Source organism: Hemitrygon akajei, chromosome 21, assembly GCF_048418815.1.
Source record: "Hemitrygon akajei chromosome 21, sHemAka1.3, whole genome shotgun sequence".
Classification (NCBI taxonomy): domain Eukaryota; kingdom Metazoa; phylum Chordata; class Chondrichthyes; order Myliobatiformes; family Dasyatidae; genus Hemitrygon; species Hemitrygon akajei.
The window spans coordinates 68,482,069-68,497,827 of NC_133144.1; the positions used below are offsets into that span (position 1 = coordinate 68,482,069).

General features: G+C 40.3%; 1 protein-coding gene across 2 annotated transcripts in view; it reads left to right on the top strand.

The window, feature by feature from the left end:
• Nucleotides 1–15,090, top strand: part of mtg1 (mitochondrial ribosome-associated GTPase 1) — a 42,425-nt gene extending 27,335 nt beyond the window's left edge. For both annotated transcript variants that reach the window (XM_073025682.1, XM_073025683.1), the window contains exons 8-11: nucleotides 1,794–1,890; nucleotides 2,883–2,964; nucleotides 9,403–9,515; nucleotides 11,954–15,090. In XM_073025682.1, the coding sequence (XP_072881783.1) occupies nucleotides 1,794–1,890; nucleotides 2,883–2,964; nucleotides 9,403–9,515; nucleotides 11,954–12,051 (390 nt within the window). In that variant the 3' untranslated portion in view covers nucleotides 12,052–15,090. The remainder of the gene's footprint in view (nucleotides 1–1,793; nucleotides 1,891–2,882; nucleotides 2,965–9,402; nucleotides 9,516–11,953) is intronic.
• Nucleotides 15,091–15,759: the final 669 nt, after the last annotated feature.

Genomic DNA, 15,759 nt, shown 5'->3' on the forward strand with positions numbered 1-15,759 from the left:
TTAGCTTGACATCGGTATTTGGGAAGTTGTTGGAGTCGATTGTCAAGGATGAGGTTATGGAGTACCTGGAGGTATATGACAAGATAGGCAGAACTCAACATGGTTTCCTTAAAGGAAAATCCTGCCTGACAAACCTATTGCAATTTTTTGAGGAAATTACTAGGAGGCTAGACAAGGGAGATGTAGTGGATGTTGTGTATTTGGATTTTCAGAAGGCCTTTGACAAGGTGCCGTACATGAGGCTGCTAAACAAAATAAGAGTCCATGGAATTACAGGACATTTACATACATGGTTAGAGCATTGGCTGATTGGCAGGAAACAGAGAGTGGGAATAAAGGGATCCCATTCTGGTTGGCTGCTGGTTACCATTGGTGTTCCACAGGGGTCCGTGTTGGGGCCACTTCTTTTTACGTTGTATATCAATGATTTGGATTATGGAATAGATGGCTTTGTGGCTAAGTTTGCTGATGATACAAAGATAGGTGGAGGTGCCGGTAGTGCCGAGGAAACAGAGAGTCTGCAGAGAGACTTGGATAGATTGGGAGAATGGGCAAAGAAGTGGCAAATGAAATACAATGTTGGAAAGTGTATGGTCATGCACTTTGGTAGAAGAAATAAATGGGCAGACTATTATTTAAATGGGGAGAGAATTCAAAGTTCTGCGATGCAATGGGACTTGGGAGTCCTCATGCAGGATATCCTTAAGGTTAACCTCCAGGTTGAGGTGGTGGCGAAGAATGCGAATGCAATGTTGGCATTCATTTCTAGAGGAATAGAGTTTAGGAGCAGGGATGTGATGTTGAGGCTGTATAAGGCAGTGGTAAGACCTCACTTGGAGTACTGTGTGCAGTTTTGGGCTCCTTATTTAAGAAAGGATGTGCTGACGTTGGAGAGGGTTCAGAGAAGATTCACTAGAATGATTCTGGGAATGAGAGGGTTAACATATGAGGACCATTTGACCGCTCTTAGACTGTACTCCTTGGAGCTTAGAAGAATGAGGGGGGACCTCAGAAACATTTCGAATGTTGAATGGCATGGACAGAGTGGATGTGGCAAAGTTGTTTCCCACAGTGGGTGAGTCTAGTACGAGAGGGCATGACTTAAGGATTGAAGGGCACCCATTCAGAACAGATGCGAAGAAATTTTTTTAGCCAGAGGGTGGTAAATCTGTGGAATTTGTTGCCACGGCTGGCAGTGGAGGCCAAGCCATTGGCTGTATTTAAGGCAGAGATTGATAGGTATCTGAGTAGCCAGGACATCAAAGGTTATGGTGAGAAGGCGGGGGAGTGGGACTAAATCGGAAAATGGATCAGCTCATAATAAAATGGCGGAGCAGATTCGATGGGCCGAATGGCTGACTTCTGCTCCTTTGTCTTATGGTCTTATATTTATATGGGGAAAGCAAGAGAATGGGGTTGAGAGGGATAATAATTCAGCCATGATGGAATGGTGGAGCAAACTCAATGACCTGAATGGCCTAATTCTGCTCCTGTGTCTTATGCTTTATCTTTCTGCAGTGATTGGTTAATCATAAAAGGTTGAGTCATTGTAAAGGGAACTTGCAGAGAACAGTTGGATGTCACTGTGGACTTGTTATTTTGAATACTCTATATGCTATTAATAGTTGGTTTGGTTTCCATCTCATCATTTTAGCAAAGGCTACTTTGTCACATGAGTACCAGCTCTGGGTTCAACTGGTTATAATCTAGGACAAGCATTTTTCTCATCACCTTCAGATGTCCTCCGGTAATGTAGTGCTAAAAAAAGTTATGAATGTTCTGTGTTTCTGCAGGTTTGCGAGAGACCCATCGTATTTTTATTAGATACTCCTGGTGTCTTTTCTCCTCACATTGAAAGCGTGGAAGTAGGGTTGAAGCTGGCACTCTGTGGTATGTTCTACACTTAGCACTTAGACCTGGGATAAGCTGTTGGCACACTACATCAACACTGATAGTAAACAAATAACTGTTAGAGTAGTACCGTACTACAGCACAGAAACAGGACCTTTTGGCTTATCTAGTCCATGCTGAAATGATATTCTGCCTAGTCCCACCAACCTACATCTGGACCATAGCCCTCTGTACCCCTCCCATCCTTGTACCTATCCAAACTTCTCATTGAAACCTATCAAGTATTGAAATACCTTGAGAGAATGGATGTGGAGATAATGTTTCCTATTGTGGGGGAGTCTAGGCCCAGAGGGCACAGCTTCAGAATTAGAACAGAGATAAGGAGGAATTTCTTTAACAAGAGAGTGGTGAATCTGTAGAATTTATTGCCCCAGATAACTGTGGAGGCCAAGTCATTGAATACATTACATTGGAGGTTGACAGGTACTTGATTAATCAGGGCATCAGAGGTTATGGGGAGAAGGCAGGGTAATAGGGTTGAGAGGGATAATAAATCAGCCTTGATAGAATGGCGGAGCAAACTTGATGGGCAGAATGGCCTTATACTGCTCCTATGTCTTATGTTCTTATATTATTGTTGGTTCATAGTCAACTGGTAATGATTTAAATGTCTACTGTGAGATTTGGTATCATAATCAAGTTGATCTTATGCAATACAGAGTGCATTCCTGATAGATCCATGAAAACAGAGATCCTTTTCTGGGTCCACCAGTGTTAAGGATCCTATGCACTAATTAAATAACAGAAAGGAATTTCTCATTGTGTCTTATCAATACCACAGTCAATGGAACCAAGATAGCTGACTTCAACTCATTGTTGTTTGTTGGCACCACATATACGTTGGCTGCTGGCTTTGCTTCAGAAATAAATCTGAGTTCAGCTTTAAAATGTTTTGAGGTTACAAAACATAGTTTTGGATGCAGAATTTTTCTTTCCTTCAGTGCAATAGTCCTGTATTTGATTTGCCACAGGAACAATATTAGACCATTTGGTAGGAGAGGAAGTAATTGCGGACTATCTACTCTTCACTCTCAATAAACATCAGAAGTTCGAGTAAGTATCATTTTATATTATTTTTCAGCATGTTCCTTTTGTTCAGCATGTCTCCGTTTGTGCATTTTCTCAATGTGCATTATGATTTCATAATATACTAAGTTATTTATTTATTGAGATGCAGCAGGGAATAGCCCTTCCAGACCTTTGAGTCACACTGCCTAGCAACCCCTGATTTAACTCTCGCCGAATCACAGGACAATTTACAATGACCAAGTAACCAACTAATTGGTACATCTCTGGACTGTGGGAGGAAACCAGAGCATCCAGAGAAAACACACGCATTCCATGGGGAGGACGTATAGACTCCTTACAGATGATGTCTCAATTGAACCCAGAATTCCAAAACTTTGAGCTGTAAAGGTGTTGCGCTAACTGCTACACTACTGTGGCACCTCCAAACTAGCATATAGAGTAGTATAATGGACATTTGCTAAAATAAGATATCATGTTTTCTTCTCTTTGGATAAACAAATCACCTTTGGTTATTTGGGCTTTTTACAGTTCTGACTCTTTTGATCAAATCAATGTTTCTTCCTCAATTGTCAGGGTCAATTGAAAGCAAAAGGAAAATTCAATTTGTTTCCCCTTTGTAATGTTACTTGTCTCATTAATCATAAATATGAACCACACTGCCCTTTCCTAATTTCCTTGCTCTGTAAAATTTTCTCTGTTTGATGCATACTATATGTAGATAGCCCATCACAGGTAATTGAGGGCAAAATATTAACATCTGATTTATAACTGACCATCTACTTTTCTGATATTACTATTCCTCTTCCAAATCCCTGGGAGTCCTATGTGACATTTTTGCTGTTCCATTACACTAGAATGTAAACAGCATCAAATCATAAAAAACTGACAGTGCAGGAGCCCATTCAGCTCATTGTTTTTGTGCTAATAAAGAGCAAACCAGCTTAATCCCATTTTCAAGCAGGAGCCCACCAGGTGACAGCTCTTCACAAAACATGTTGAAGTGTGATAAGGGTTTCTGTCTCTAACCTTTTGAACAGTCAGTTCCAGATCCTCGCCACCCTCTGGCTGAAAGACTGCCCTTAGCTCCCTCTAATCTTTGCCTATGCCCTTTGTTGACAGAAACAGAACCTTTCAATCTTCTCATAATTTTATACTCCTCAGCTGGGTTTCTCTTTGACCTCCCATTTCAAAAAGAGCCCCGCCATACAATTTCCATTTCTGGCAGCATTCTTTAAATCTCCTCAGTACCTTTCACCAGTACAGTCACACCTTTCCTGTAATCTGGGTTTGGAACTGTACACATTATGCAACCTATGTTCAAAGTTCAAACTACATTTATTATCCAAGTATGTATAAGATATATAACCTTGAGATTCGTCTGCTTACAGGCAGCCACAAAACAAACCCGAAAGAACCAAATTTTAAAAAAGACCAACACCCAATGCACAGGGAGAGGAAATAAACCACAAATCATGCAAGCAAAAGGACTCAGAACAAAACTGAGTCCATAGACATGCAGCCCAGAGCAGGTCCACAGCCGCAGTCTCACTTCATCACTCAGAGGAGCAAATTGTCACAAAGCCCGGAACAGTCTCACAGCCTTAGCTGAGAGCAGAGTAATGAACAGAATTGGCCCAACCCTCGCCTCTGGGCTGGTGTTTAAATTGTCCCCCACACTAGGACCCAGGCCCTGCTGCATCAACACTCTGAGCTTGAACCCTGCCACCACGTTCTGGCCCGCACCCAACTTTTCCAAATCAGCCTGGCGCTTAGATTGGTCCAACCTCGCTCCTCGGTTCAGGTGGACAGACTCCAAAACAATTCCTATCCAACTCCGTCTCGAACATGCCTCAACTTTGCTCCGAACACTTCTCCTCAAACATGCCTTGCTCTGACTTGGCATCACACTTGTATGCCTCGACCCTCAAGTCAACCTCACCTTTGCTTGCCTCTTCATTGTTTGTGGTGATAGTTTACCATAATTTACCACAGAAAAAGCATTATTAACAAAGTATTTGTGTTTCTTGCTTTATGAACCACCAGTAGGCTGTCGCCCATCTTAAATGGTGGCATTTTAAAACAATAGCCAATGCTATGGCTATGTCCAAACTAGCAATGTACATTCTATCATTCTTGAGGGCAGGTTTGTTAGGGCTGTTGGGGAAGGTTTAAACTAACTTGGAGCGGGGTGGGAGCCAAAGTGAAGGGACTCAGGAAAGGACAGATGGTAAACAAGTAAAGATAATGTGCAGTCACATTGTCAGGAAGGGCAGGCAGGTGATGAGATTTAGTTGCAGCCAACAGGCCAAGTATCAAATCATTAGGGGTGCAGAGTCAGAAAGGATAGCAAAATCAGTACACAAGGTGTTGTATCTAAATGCGCGTAGTATAAGAAATAAGATGGATGATCTTGTTGCAATATTACAGACTGCCAGGTATGATGGGGCCATCACTGAATTGTAGCTGAAGGATGGTTGTAGTTGGGAACTGAATGTCCAAGATGACACGTTATATCAGCGGGATAGGAAGGTAGGCAGAGGGAGTGGTGTGGCTCTACTGGTAAAGAATGGCATCAAATCATTAGAAAGATGTGACGTAGTATTGGAAAATGTTGAATCCTTGTGGATTGAGTTAAGAAACTGCAAGGGTAAAAGGACGTTGATGGCAGCTATATACAGGCCTCCCAACAGTGGCTGGGAGATGGACCACAGGTTACAACAGGAATTAGAAAAGGCGAGTCAAAAGGGCAATGTTATGGTAATAATGGGAGATTTGAACATGCAGGTCGATTGGGAAAATCAGGTTGGTAATGGATCTCAAGAGAGTGAGTTTGTTCAATGCCTAATAGATAGCTTTTTAGAGCAGTTTGTCATTGAGCCTACTAGGGGATCAGTTATACTGGATTGGGTGTCATGTAATGAACTGGAGACGATTAGGGAGTTTAAGGTAAAATAACCCTTAGGAACCAGTGATCACAATATGATTGAGTTCAACTTGAAATTCAGTAGGGAGAAAGTAAAGTCTGATGTAGCAGTATTTCAGTGGAATAAAAGAAATTAGAGTGGTATGAGAGAGGATTTGGCCAAAGTAAGTTGGAAAGAGCTGCTGGCAGGGATGTCAGCAGAACAGCAACGGCTGTTTCTGGGGAAAATGAGGAAGGTGCAGGTCAAATGTATTCCAAAAATGAAGAAGTACTCAAAAAATAGTACAACCGTGGCTGACGAGGGAAGTCAAAGCTATTGTAAAAGCAAAAGAAAGGGCATACAACAAAGCAAAAATTAGTGGGAAGATAGAGGATTGGGAAAATTTTAAAAACCTACAGAGAGCAACTAAAAAAATTAGAAGGGAAAAGATGAAATATGAAAGCAAGCTAGCAAATAATATCAAAGACTATAGTAAAAGTTTTTTCAGGTATGTTAAAAATAAAAGAGAAATGAGAGTGGATATAGGACCGCTAGAAAATGAGGCAGGAGAAATAATAACAGGGGACAAGGAGATGGCTGATGAACTAAATGAGTATTTTGCATCAGTCTTCACTGTGGAAGGCTCTAGCAGTATACTTGATGTTGTGTGTGAAGAAAGAGAAGTAGGTGCAGTTACTGTTACAAGAGCGAAGGTGCTCAAAAAGCTAAAAGACCTAAAGGTATATAAGTCACTCTAACCAGAGGAATTGCACCCTAGGGTTCTGAAAGAGATAGCATTAGAGGTACTGGTGGCATTAGAAATGATCTTTCAAAAAACCATTGGACTCTGGCATGGTGCCAGAGGACTGGAAAATTGCTAATGTTACTTCACTCTAAGAAAGGAGGAAAGCAGCAGAAAGGAAATTATAGTCCAGTTAGCCTGACCTCAGTGGTTGGGAAGGTATTGGAGTCAGTTGTTAAGGATGAGGTGATGGAGAACTTGGTGACACAGGATGGTTCAAAGTTGCATGGTTTCCTTCAGAGAAAACCCTGCCTGGCAATCTGTTGGAATTCTTTGAGGAGATTACAAGTAGGGATAGATAAAGAGGATGCAGTGGATGTTGTATATTTGGACTTTCAGAAGGCCTTTGACAAGGTGTCACACATGAGTCTGCTTACCAAGTTAAGAGCCCATTACAGGAAAGTTACTAACATGGTTAGAGCATTGGCTGATTGGTAGGAGGCAGGGAGTAGGAATAAAAGGATCCTTTTCTGGTGTGCTGCCAGTGACTAGTGGTGTTCTGCTGAGGTCGGTGTTGGGACCACTTCTTTTCATGCTGTATATCAATGATTTATATGATGGAATAGATGGCTTTGTTGCCAAGTTTGCAGGTGATACGAACATTTGTGGAGGGGCAGGTAGTGTTGAGGGAGCAGGTAGGCTGCAGAAAGACTTAGACAGATTAGGAGAATGGGCAAGAAAGAAAGTGGCAAATGAAATACAGTGTTGGAAAATGCAAGCTTAGGCAATTTGGTTGTAGAAATAAATGTGCAGACTATTTTCTAAACTGGGAGAAAATCCAGGAATCTGAGATGCAGAGGGACTTGGGAGCCCTTGTGCAGAACACCCTGAAGGTTAACTTGCAGGTTGAGTCGGTGGTGAGGAAGGCAAATACCATGTTAGCATTCATTTCAAGAGGTCCAGAATATAAGAGCAAGGATGTGATGCTGAGGCTTTATAAGGCACTGGTGAGGCCTCACCTTGAGTATTCTGAACAGTTTTGGGCCCCTCATCTTAGAAAAGATGTGCTGGCATTGGAAGGAGTCCAGAGGAGGTTCACAAGGATGATTCCAGGAATGAAAGGGTTATCATGCGAGGAACGTTTGATGGTTCTGAGTCTGTACTCACTGGAATTCAGAAGGATGAGGGGGGATCTCATTGAAACATTTTGAATTTTGAAAGGCCTAGACAGAGTAGATATGGAAAGGATATTTCCCATGGTGAGAAAGTCTAGGACAAAGGGCACCGCCTCAGGATAGAGGGGCGCCCTTTCAAAACAGAGATGCGGAGAAATTTCTTTACCAAAGGGTGGTGAATTTGTGGAATTTGTTGTCACATGCAGCTGTGGAGGCCAGGTCATAGGGTGTATTTAAGGCAGAGATTGATAGGTCTTGATTGGACATGGCATCAAAGGTTACGGGGAAAAGACCAGGAACTTGGGTTGAGGAGGAGATAGAAAAAAAGAATCAGCCATGATTGAATGGCGGAGCAGACTCCATGGGCCAGATGGCCTAATCCTGCTCCTATGTCTTATGGTCTTATTACCTCCCGCAGAACCCACATCACCAGATTCAGGAACAGTTATTACCCCACAACCATCTGCTCTTGAACTAGAGGGGATAACTTCACTCAACTTCACCTGCCCCATCTCTGAACTGTTCCCACAATCTTTGGACTCATTTTCAAGGACTTCTCATTCTTTGGTCTGGATACTTATTGCATATTTATTTATTTATTATTATTGTTATTATTATTTTGTGCTTATTTCGTTTTGTATTTGCACAATGTGTTGAATTTTTCACATGGGTTGTTTGTCCACCTTGTTTGCAGTCTTTCATTGATTCTTTTGTGTTTATTTCTATTTACTGTGAATGTGCACAGGAAAATGAATCTTGAGGTTTATTAACACTAACATTATCTCGTGAAATTTGTTGTTTTGTAACAACAGTACAGTGCCATACATAACAATTCCTATAAAATACAAGAAATATATTAAACATATAATAAATTTATTAGCATCTTGGGTTCATAGGGACGGTTTTGGGAACAGAGGGGAGCTAGAGGTCAGGTTAGGGTTTAGGGACAGGGCTTCTGCCCGATGGTAGCAGTGAGAAAATAATACGGTCTGAATAGTAGGTGCTCTTGATGATGAACACTGTTTTCTTGTGGCAACTCTGATGTAAATATGCTCACTGCTGGGGGGGGACTGAGTGATGGACTGGGTTGTATTCATCACTTTTCATAGTCTTTACTGTTCTTAGCATTGGTGCTTTCATACCAGGCCATGGTGCAGCCAGTCAGGATATCCTCCACTATGCATCTAAAAAAGTTCATCTAAGTTTTGGTGACATACTGAACCTACACGGTTATTGCTCCATGTTCTGTCTTCTGTCTCTCTTGTGTCTCCATTTTACTTCAGTTAGTAATGCTCTAGTGTTTAAAGCTTAACTCCATGGTCAGCTGTGACTAGCGAAACAAGACAGAGTCAAAAAAGGAATTTTTATCTCAAAGTAAATTTATTATCAAAGTACACATGTCACCATATACCACCCTGAGATTCATTGTCTTGAGGCCATTTACAATGAATACAAGAAACACACCAGAATTAATGATTCACTGCAGACAAGATGGACAAACACCAGTGTGCAGAAGGCACCAATTCGTGCAAATACATAATCAAAGGGAAAAAAAATAATAATTAAGTAACTGTTACCGGTAGTTATTTGCTAAACCCTGTGATTGTGATTGAGATCTCTTTGATTCTGTCTTCCCCTTCAGTTATGTTGAACGATACCAGCTGGGAGAGCCCTGTGACGACTTGCAAACAGTGCTGAAAAAAATAGCTGTGAAATTAGGCAAGACGCAGAAAGTGAAAGCCATTACAGGAGTGGGTGAGTTGTATGTTATGCTTCACTGATAATGCTAATTGAAAATAAATTATTTTGATTTTCTTCTCATACACATTTGGGGAGATACGAGACTTGGCATACTGCAGAGACGACTTCTTGAGGTTCTTTAAAGCAATGTCAACATTTTGAAAAAATGGACACAGCAGGTCCACTTGGGGGGAAATCAATGGGCATAATTTTAAGGTGATGGCTGGAAAGTTTAGGGGGGATTTGAGGGGTAAGTTTTTTCACACAGAGAGTGGTTGCTGCGTGGAATGCATTGCCAGGGGTGATGGCAGAAGCAGGACATTTAAGAGACTCTTAGATAGGCATGTTTAGCAGGCCAGTGGTGTAGTGGCATCTGCACCAGACTTTGAGGTGAATGGTCCTGGGTTCAAATCCAGCTGGCTCCTTGCACACTTTTTATTTGTGCTTCTTTGAGTGTTAGGTTAGCAACTTGGCCTCGTAAAAACCGGTAAGTGCTAAAGAAATGGTAATGTTGTTGTCCAATGTGCCAGAGGGCACGGAGAGGAACTCAGCAACAACTAGGTAGCCACATGGATGAAATAAAGATGGAGGACTATGTAGGAAGGAAAGGTTGGATTGACTTTAGATTAAAAGGTTTACACCATGTTGTGGGCCGAAGGACCTGTACTGTTACAAGTTCTATGTCCCAGCCAGAGGCCAGCATCCAAGTGTCTCCAAGACATCTACTAAGAAGTCAGTAGAAACTTATGTATCCAAAGAGTGGTGGAATTTACTACAAGTACAGGTTGAGACAAATTGGACAGACAAATTTTAGGGAGACTGGACAAGCTTCTGAGTCAGAAGAAAATGGAACATAGAACAGTACAACACAGAACAGACTCTTCAGCCCACTTTAATCTAACTCTTCCCTCCCATGTAGCCCTCCATAAAGGGATATGCTGGAAGATTTAATGGCAAGGACAGGAGGAGGCTCATGGGGGATATCAGTACTGGTAGAGCCAGTTGGGCTGAATGAACTGTTTGTGTGCCCCATGTCCTATAATATATTATAGGGTCAATGCTGAATACATTGCTGTGAACTCTTACTTTAGTGATGAGCCTGCCTATTTTATACTAACAGATATGGCCATAAAACATTGGAGCAGAATTAGGCCATTCGGCCCATTGAGTCTGCTCCACCATTCCATCATGGCTGATTGATTATCCCTCTCAAACCCCATTCTCCTGCCTTCTCCCCCTAACCTTTGATGCCCTGACTAATCAAGAACTATCAACTTCCACTTTAAATATACCCAATGACTTGTCTTCCACACCCAACTGTGGCAATGAATTTCACAGATGAATTAACTACCCTAAAGAAAATCCTCATCATCTCTGTTTCAAATGGAAGTCCATAATAATTATACTGATAATAAGTCAGTAATATTACTAAGGTAGGTGGTGTTGTGGATAATGAAGTAGGTTTTCAAAGCTTGCAGAGAGATTTAGGCCAGTTAGAAGAGTGGGCTGAACGATGGCAGATGGAGTTTAATGCTGATAAGTGTGAGGTGTTACATTTTGGTAGGAATAATCCAAATAGGACATACATGGTAAATGGTAGGGCATTGAAGAATGCAGTAGAACAGAGTGATCTAGGAATAATGGTGCGTAGTTCCCTGAAGGTGAAATCTCGTGTGGATAGGGTGGTGAAGAAAGCTTTTGGTATGCTGGACTTTATAAATCAGAGCATTGAGTATAGGAGTTGGGATGTAATGTTAAAATTGTACAAGGCATTGGTAAGGCCGAAATTGGAGTATTGTGTACAGTTCTGGTCACCGAATTATAGGAAAGATGTCAACAAAATAGAGAGAGTACAGAGGAGATTTACTAGAATGTTACCTGGGTTTCAGAACCTAAGTTACAGGGAAAGGCTGAACAAGTTAGGTCTTTATTTTTTGGAGTGTAGAAGGTTGAGGGGGGACTTGATAGAGGTATTCAAAATTATGAGGGGGATAGATAGAGTTGACGTGGATAGGCTTTTTCCATTGAGAGTAGGGGAGATTCAAACAAGAGGACATGAGTTGAGAGTTAGGGGGCAAAAGTTTAAGAGTAACACGAGGGGGAACTTCTTTACTCAGAGAGTGGTAGCTGTGTGGAATGAGCTTCCAGTAGAAGTGGTAGAGGCAGGTTCGGTATTGGCTTTTAAAGTAAAATTGGATAGGTATATGGACAGGAAAGGAATGGAGGGTTATGGGCTGAGTGCAGGTCGGTGGGACTAGGTGAGTATAAGCGTCGGCACGGACTAGAAGGGCCGAGATGGCCTGTTTCCGTGCTGTAATTGTTATATGGTTATTATTAAATACAAAGCATTAAAATATTGTTGCTCCTTCATTTGCAAAGCAAGATGTGATTAGTTGCTGGTCAAAATTACCCATGACTGTGTGAAAGTAACTACCATTACTGCAACTTTGCAGGTAATGTGAATATTCTCATGCCGAACTACAATGCAGCTGCTTACGACTTCATCAGAACGTTCCGGAAAGGAGACCTGGGGAAGGTTATGCTGGATTAATGTCAGTGCTCCTGTTCTGAGAATCAGAAGCCAGCAATACTGGACGTCTAGGGTTACCTGTACATCATCAGAAAGGATCTCATCCGTGAGAACTGTGTTTAAGTCCTCGTCCACTGTCATAAAGTGTTTATTTTTTTAAAAAGCTGATGATGTAGAGCATGACTGCTGCTTAACATGAAATACATGTGCTCTGCTGACAGCAACTTTCAAGAAAATACAGTGGATTCCAGTTAACTGGGACACCTTGGCCCCAGTACATTCATTGTGGCCAGTTAAGTGGCTGCCCCAATTAGCCAAAGTTTCATGAAGATAGTTAAAAAGTTATTTTTTTTAAAAAAACTAGTTTAACTGAGGTGAAAATTATGTGTTTAATTGAAATACAGAACAAATTAAAACACTATCAATATTACTGCAGTACTATAAAACTATGCATTAGCTGCTAATAGGTATTGACAGAGGAATGACACTGCCATGTTCTTTTGATTGACTGTAAACTAACAAACTCGGCTCAAACACCTAGTACAGATAATGGACTGCCTTCATACAATTCTTAACAATTGCATCCTCCAAATCTTTATTTTCACTAACACTCAAGATGTTTGTCGATACCTTCAATTTCTTTGTAGTTTCTAACTTGTTGAAGTAGTGAAATCATTTACTTTCACTCTGAGCTGTTTCTGGCACCTTCAAGCCTGAATGTTTGAAACCGCAGTGAGCAAAAACAGTTCTGAATAGTCTGACTGCTTATTTCTTGCAACTATCAGTTACAAAAATCACTGCTTTTTTAACATAAGCATGCACAACTGATGTTATTTAAAAACTGTTTGCTGTAAACACCATGTAGTGTCTAATGGCTTGTCTTGGCACTAGTTAGAAACTGTTCAGTGACAGTCTCCTATCCCAATCAGGCAGCATATAAACAAAGGGAATAGTTTTTGTTCTTTAAGACTTGTCCCAAATAAGCAGCTGTCCTGATTAACCAATGGCCCAATTAACCGGAATCTGCTGTGTAACAGCAACAGATTCTTCTACAGATTAAAATCTGCAGTAAAATAATCTGAAAATTAAACCTATCACATTGCTACACCAGTTCCATTCATGGTTCGGAAAAGAATTGTGAAATTAACCAATTAATTTCCTGAAGTGATTGTGGTCTTCTCTCTCAGTTATATTGAAAGTTGAAGTTTGGAATCTCATTAATTTGGCATCATCTGACTTTTTATTAAAATAGTGATCGTAGCTGGTGGTATTACTGAGAGATGTAGTTTTGAGAAATTTGCCCAGTTGTACAGAGGCTTCAGACTTGCACAAGTTCTGCACAGAAATCTAAATACGTCCAAATAATGCCTCTGTAGAAACAAATCTATCAGTTGTACTTTATTATGGATGAAAATGGATCTAGTGCTTTCCTGGCATATATGACGAATAAATTTTTGTCAGGCTTCCAGCTGGGTACAAGTTATATTTGATATCTGTACCCGGCTGGAAGCTCAAGAAAAGTTTATTGATTATGAATATTTGTCATAGTCTTCAAGGTTTAAAATAAAATTGAATAATTTATGCTGGAAATGTTTGTATGGGCAAATATGCAAATGGTTAAACTGTGGCTTGATTAAAAAAAGTCTGGTTGAAAGTGTGTTCCTGTGCTGGCACTCTGGCTTTTCAATGACCACAATGTCTGTAAATGAGTGAACTGCTGACACCCTCACTTGTTCTCCCTTAGACAATGTGATCATTTCTAACTTACTGATAAATCCTTTTACAGACACTTCACAGAAACAGAAGGCTTACATAACGTCTGTAAGGAATTTGTTCCCCCATGAGTGTGTGGGTTTTCACCCATAGTCCATGGTAGGTTAATTAGTCATTGTAACTTGTTCTCTGATTAGGCTAGGGTTAAATAGGTTGCTGGGCTGTGTAGATCGTTGGGTTAGAAGGGCTTGTTCCACACTAAACAAAAAACAACAAACAACTGCTTGAACTCTGGTACACTAACATTACCCACATTAACAAAATTTTGTTTGCACAGAACTTTTTACATTCAGTTGTTCCATAAAACACAATAGCTCTGAATAATTATTATTTATAAGGAATACATATTTTGTTGGATTGTGTTTTTTTAATAACTGGATTCCAGTTAATTGGACCATTGGTAAATCAGGCCAGCTGTTTATTTGGGATAACTCTTAAAGAACAAAAGCTAAATCAAGAAAATAGCCTGGATTCCCTATGTTTATTTGGGACACTATGCTGCTTAATTGGGGCAGGAGACTGTTGCCAAATAGTTCTGTGTTTGTCATGTGCACTTACATTGACATTAAGACATAATGCCTTGCTGAGAGTGATCAGTTTTTAAATAGCGTCTGTTGAATCTGTGTTCAAAAATGAATGATTTTTGTCACTGATAGTTGGCGAGAAGTAAATGGTAAGACAATTTGAAAGTTTTGCGCGCCATGGTTTCAATCATTCAGGCTTAGAGATGCCAGAAACAGCCGGGAGTGAAAATGAAACAATTTCACTACTTCAGTAAGTTAGAAATTACAAAGAATTTGGAGGATGCAATCACCTGAAGCATTATCTGTATCAGGTGTCTGCACTGATGTTGTTTGTTTACAGTCAATCAAAAGAATTCCTCCATTCATAACTATTAGGAACAAGTACACAGTTGTATAGCACTGTAGTAGTATTTGTAGTTTTCTAATTTGTTCTGTATTTCATTTAAATACATAAATTGTTACTCAGTTGAATAGTAGTTTGACTTTTTTATACCTTTTTAACTATATCCACAAAACTTTGGCTAATTGGGGTATCTGCCTAATTGTTCCAAGTGTGCTGGTCCTGATGTGTCCACTGTGTATATAAAAACAAAATGGTCAGAAATTTAGGCACTACTAAAGAGAAGTGGTTTCAGGGAAAATACTTTCCAGTAGAATTTATAGAATTACAACCATATCTTGTCAACATGTTTCTAAGTCAGTTTTATATGTATATAAAATGTATATGATAAAGAAAAAAGTAAAAACTGCTGAAGAATTTTAACCCATCACATTGAATGCAGCCTGTTTTTTTAAAATTCAATATAAATGAAGCAGTAATTGTGGATATTTTAAGGATGTGTGCTATTAAATCAATCTTGGTACCATTGTTTAACCATGTAAATCTGGTTTCTATTTTAATTGCATTTTTAATAAAGCTACAACAAAAATCTGAATCAGGTTTATTATCACCGGCATGTGTCATGAAATTTGTTAACTTAGCAGCAGCAGTTCAATTTAATACATAATATAGAAGAAAAATAAAATAATAATACGTGATAAATAAATTACAGTATACGTATATTGAATAGATTAAAATCATGCAAAAAAACCCAGAAATAATATACATTTAAAAAAATGAAAGAAGTAGTGTCCAAAGGTTCAATGTCCACTTAGGAATTGGACTGCAGAGGGGAAGAAGCTGTTCCTGAATCACTGTGTGTGTGCCTTCAGGCTTCTGTACCTCCTAACTGATGGTAACAGTGAGAAAAGGGCATGCCCTGGGTGCTGGAGGTCCTTAATAATGGACACTGTCTTTCTGAGACACCGCTTCTTGAAGGTGTCCTGGGTACTTTGTAGGCTGGTACCCAAGATGTAACCGACTAAATTTATGACCCTCTACAGCTTCTCTCGGTCCTGTGTAGTAGCCCCCCCTCCCCCCCCCCCCCCATAC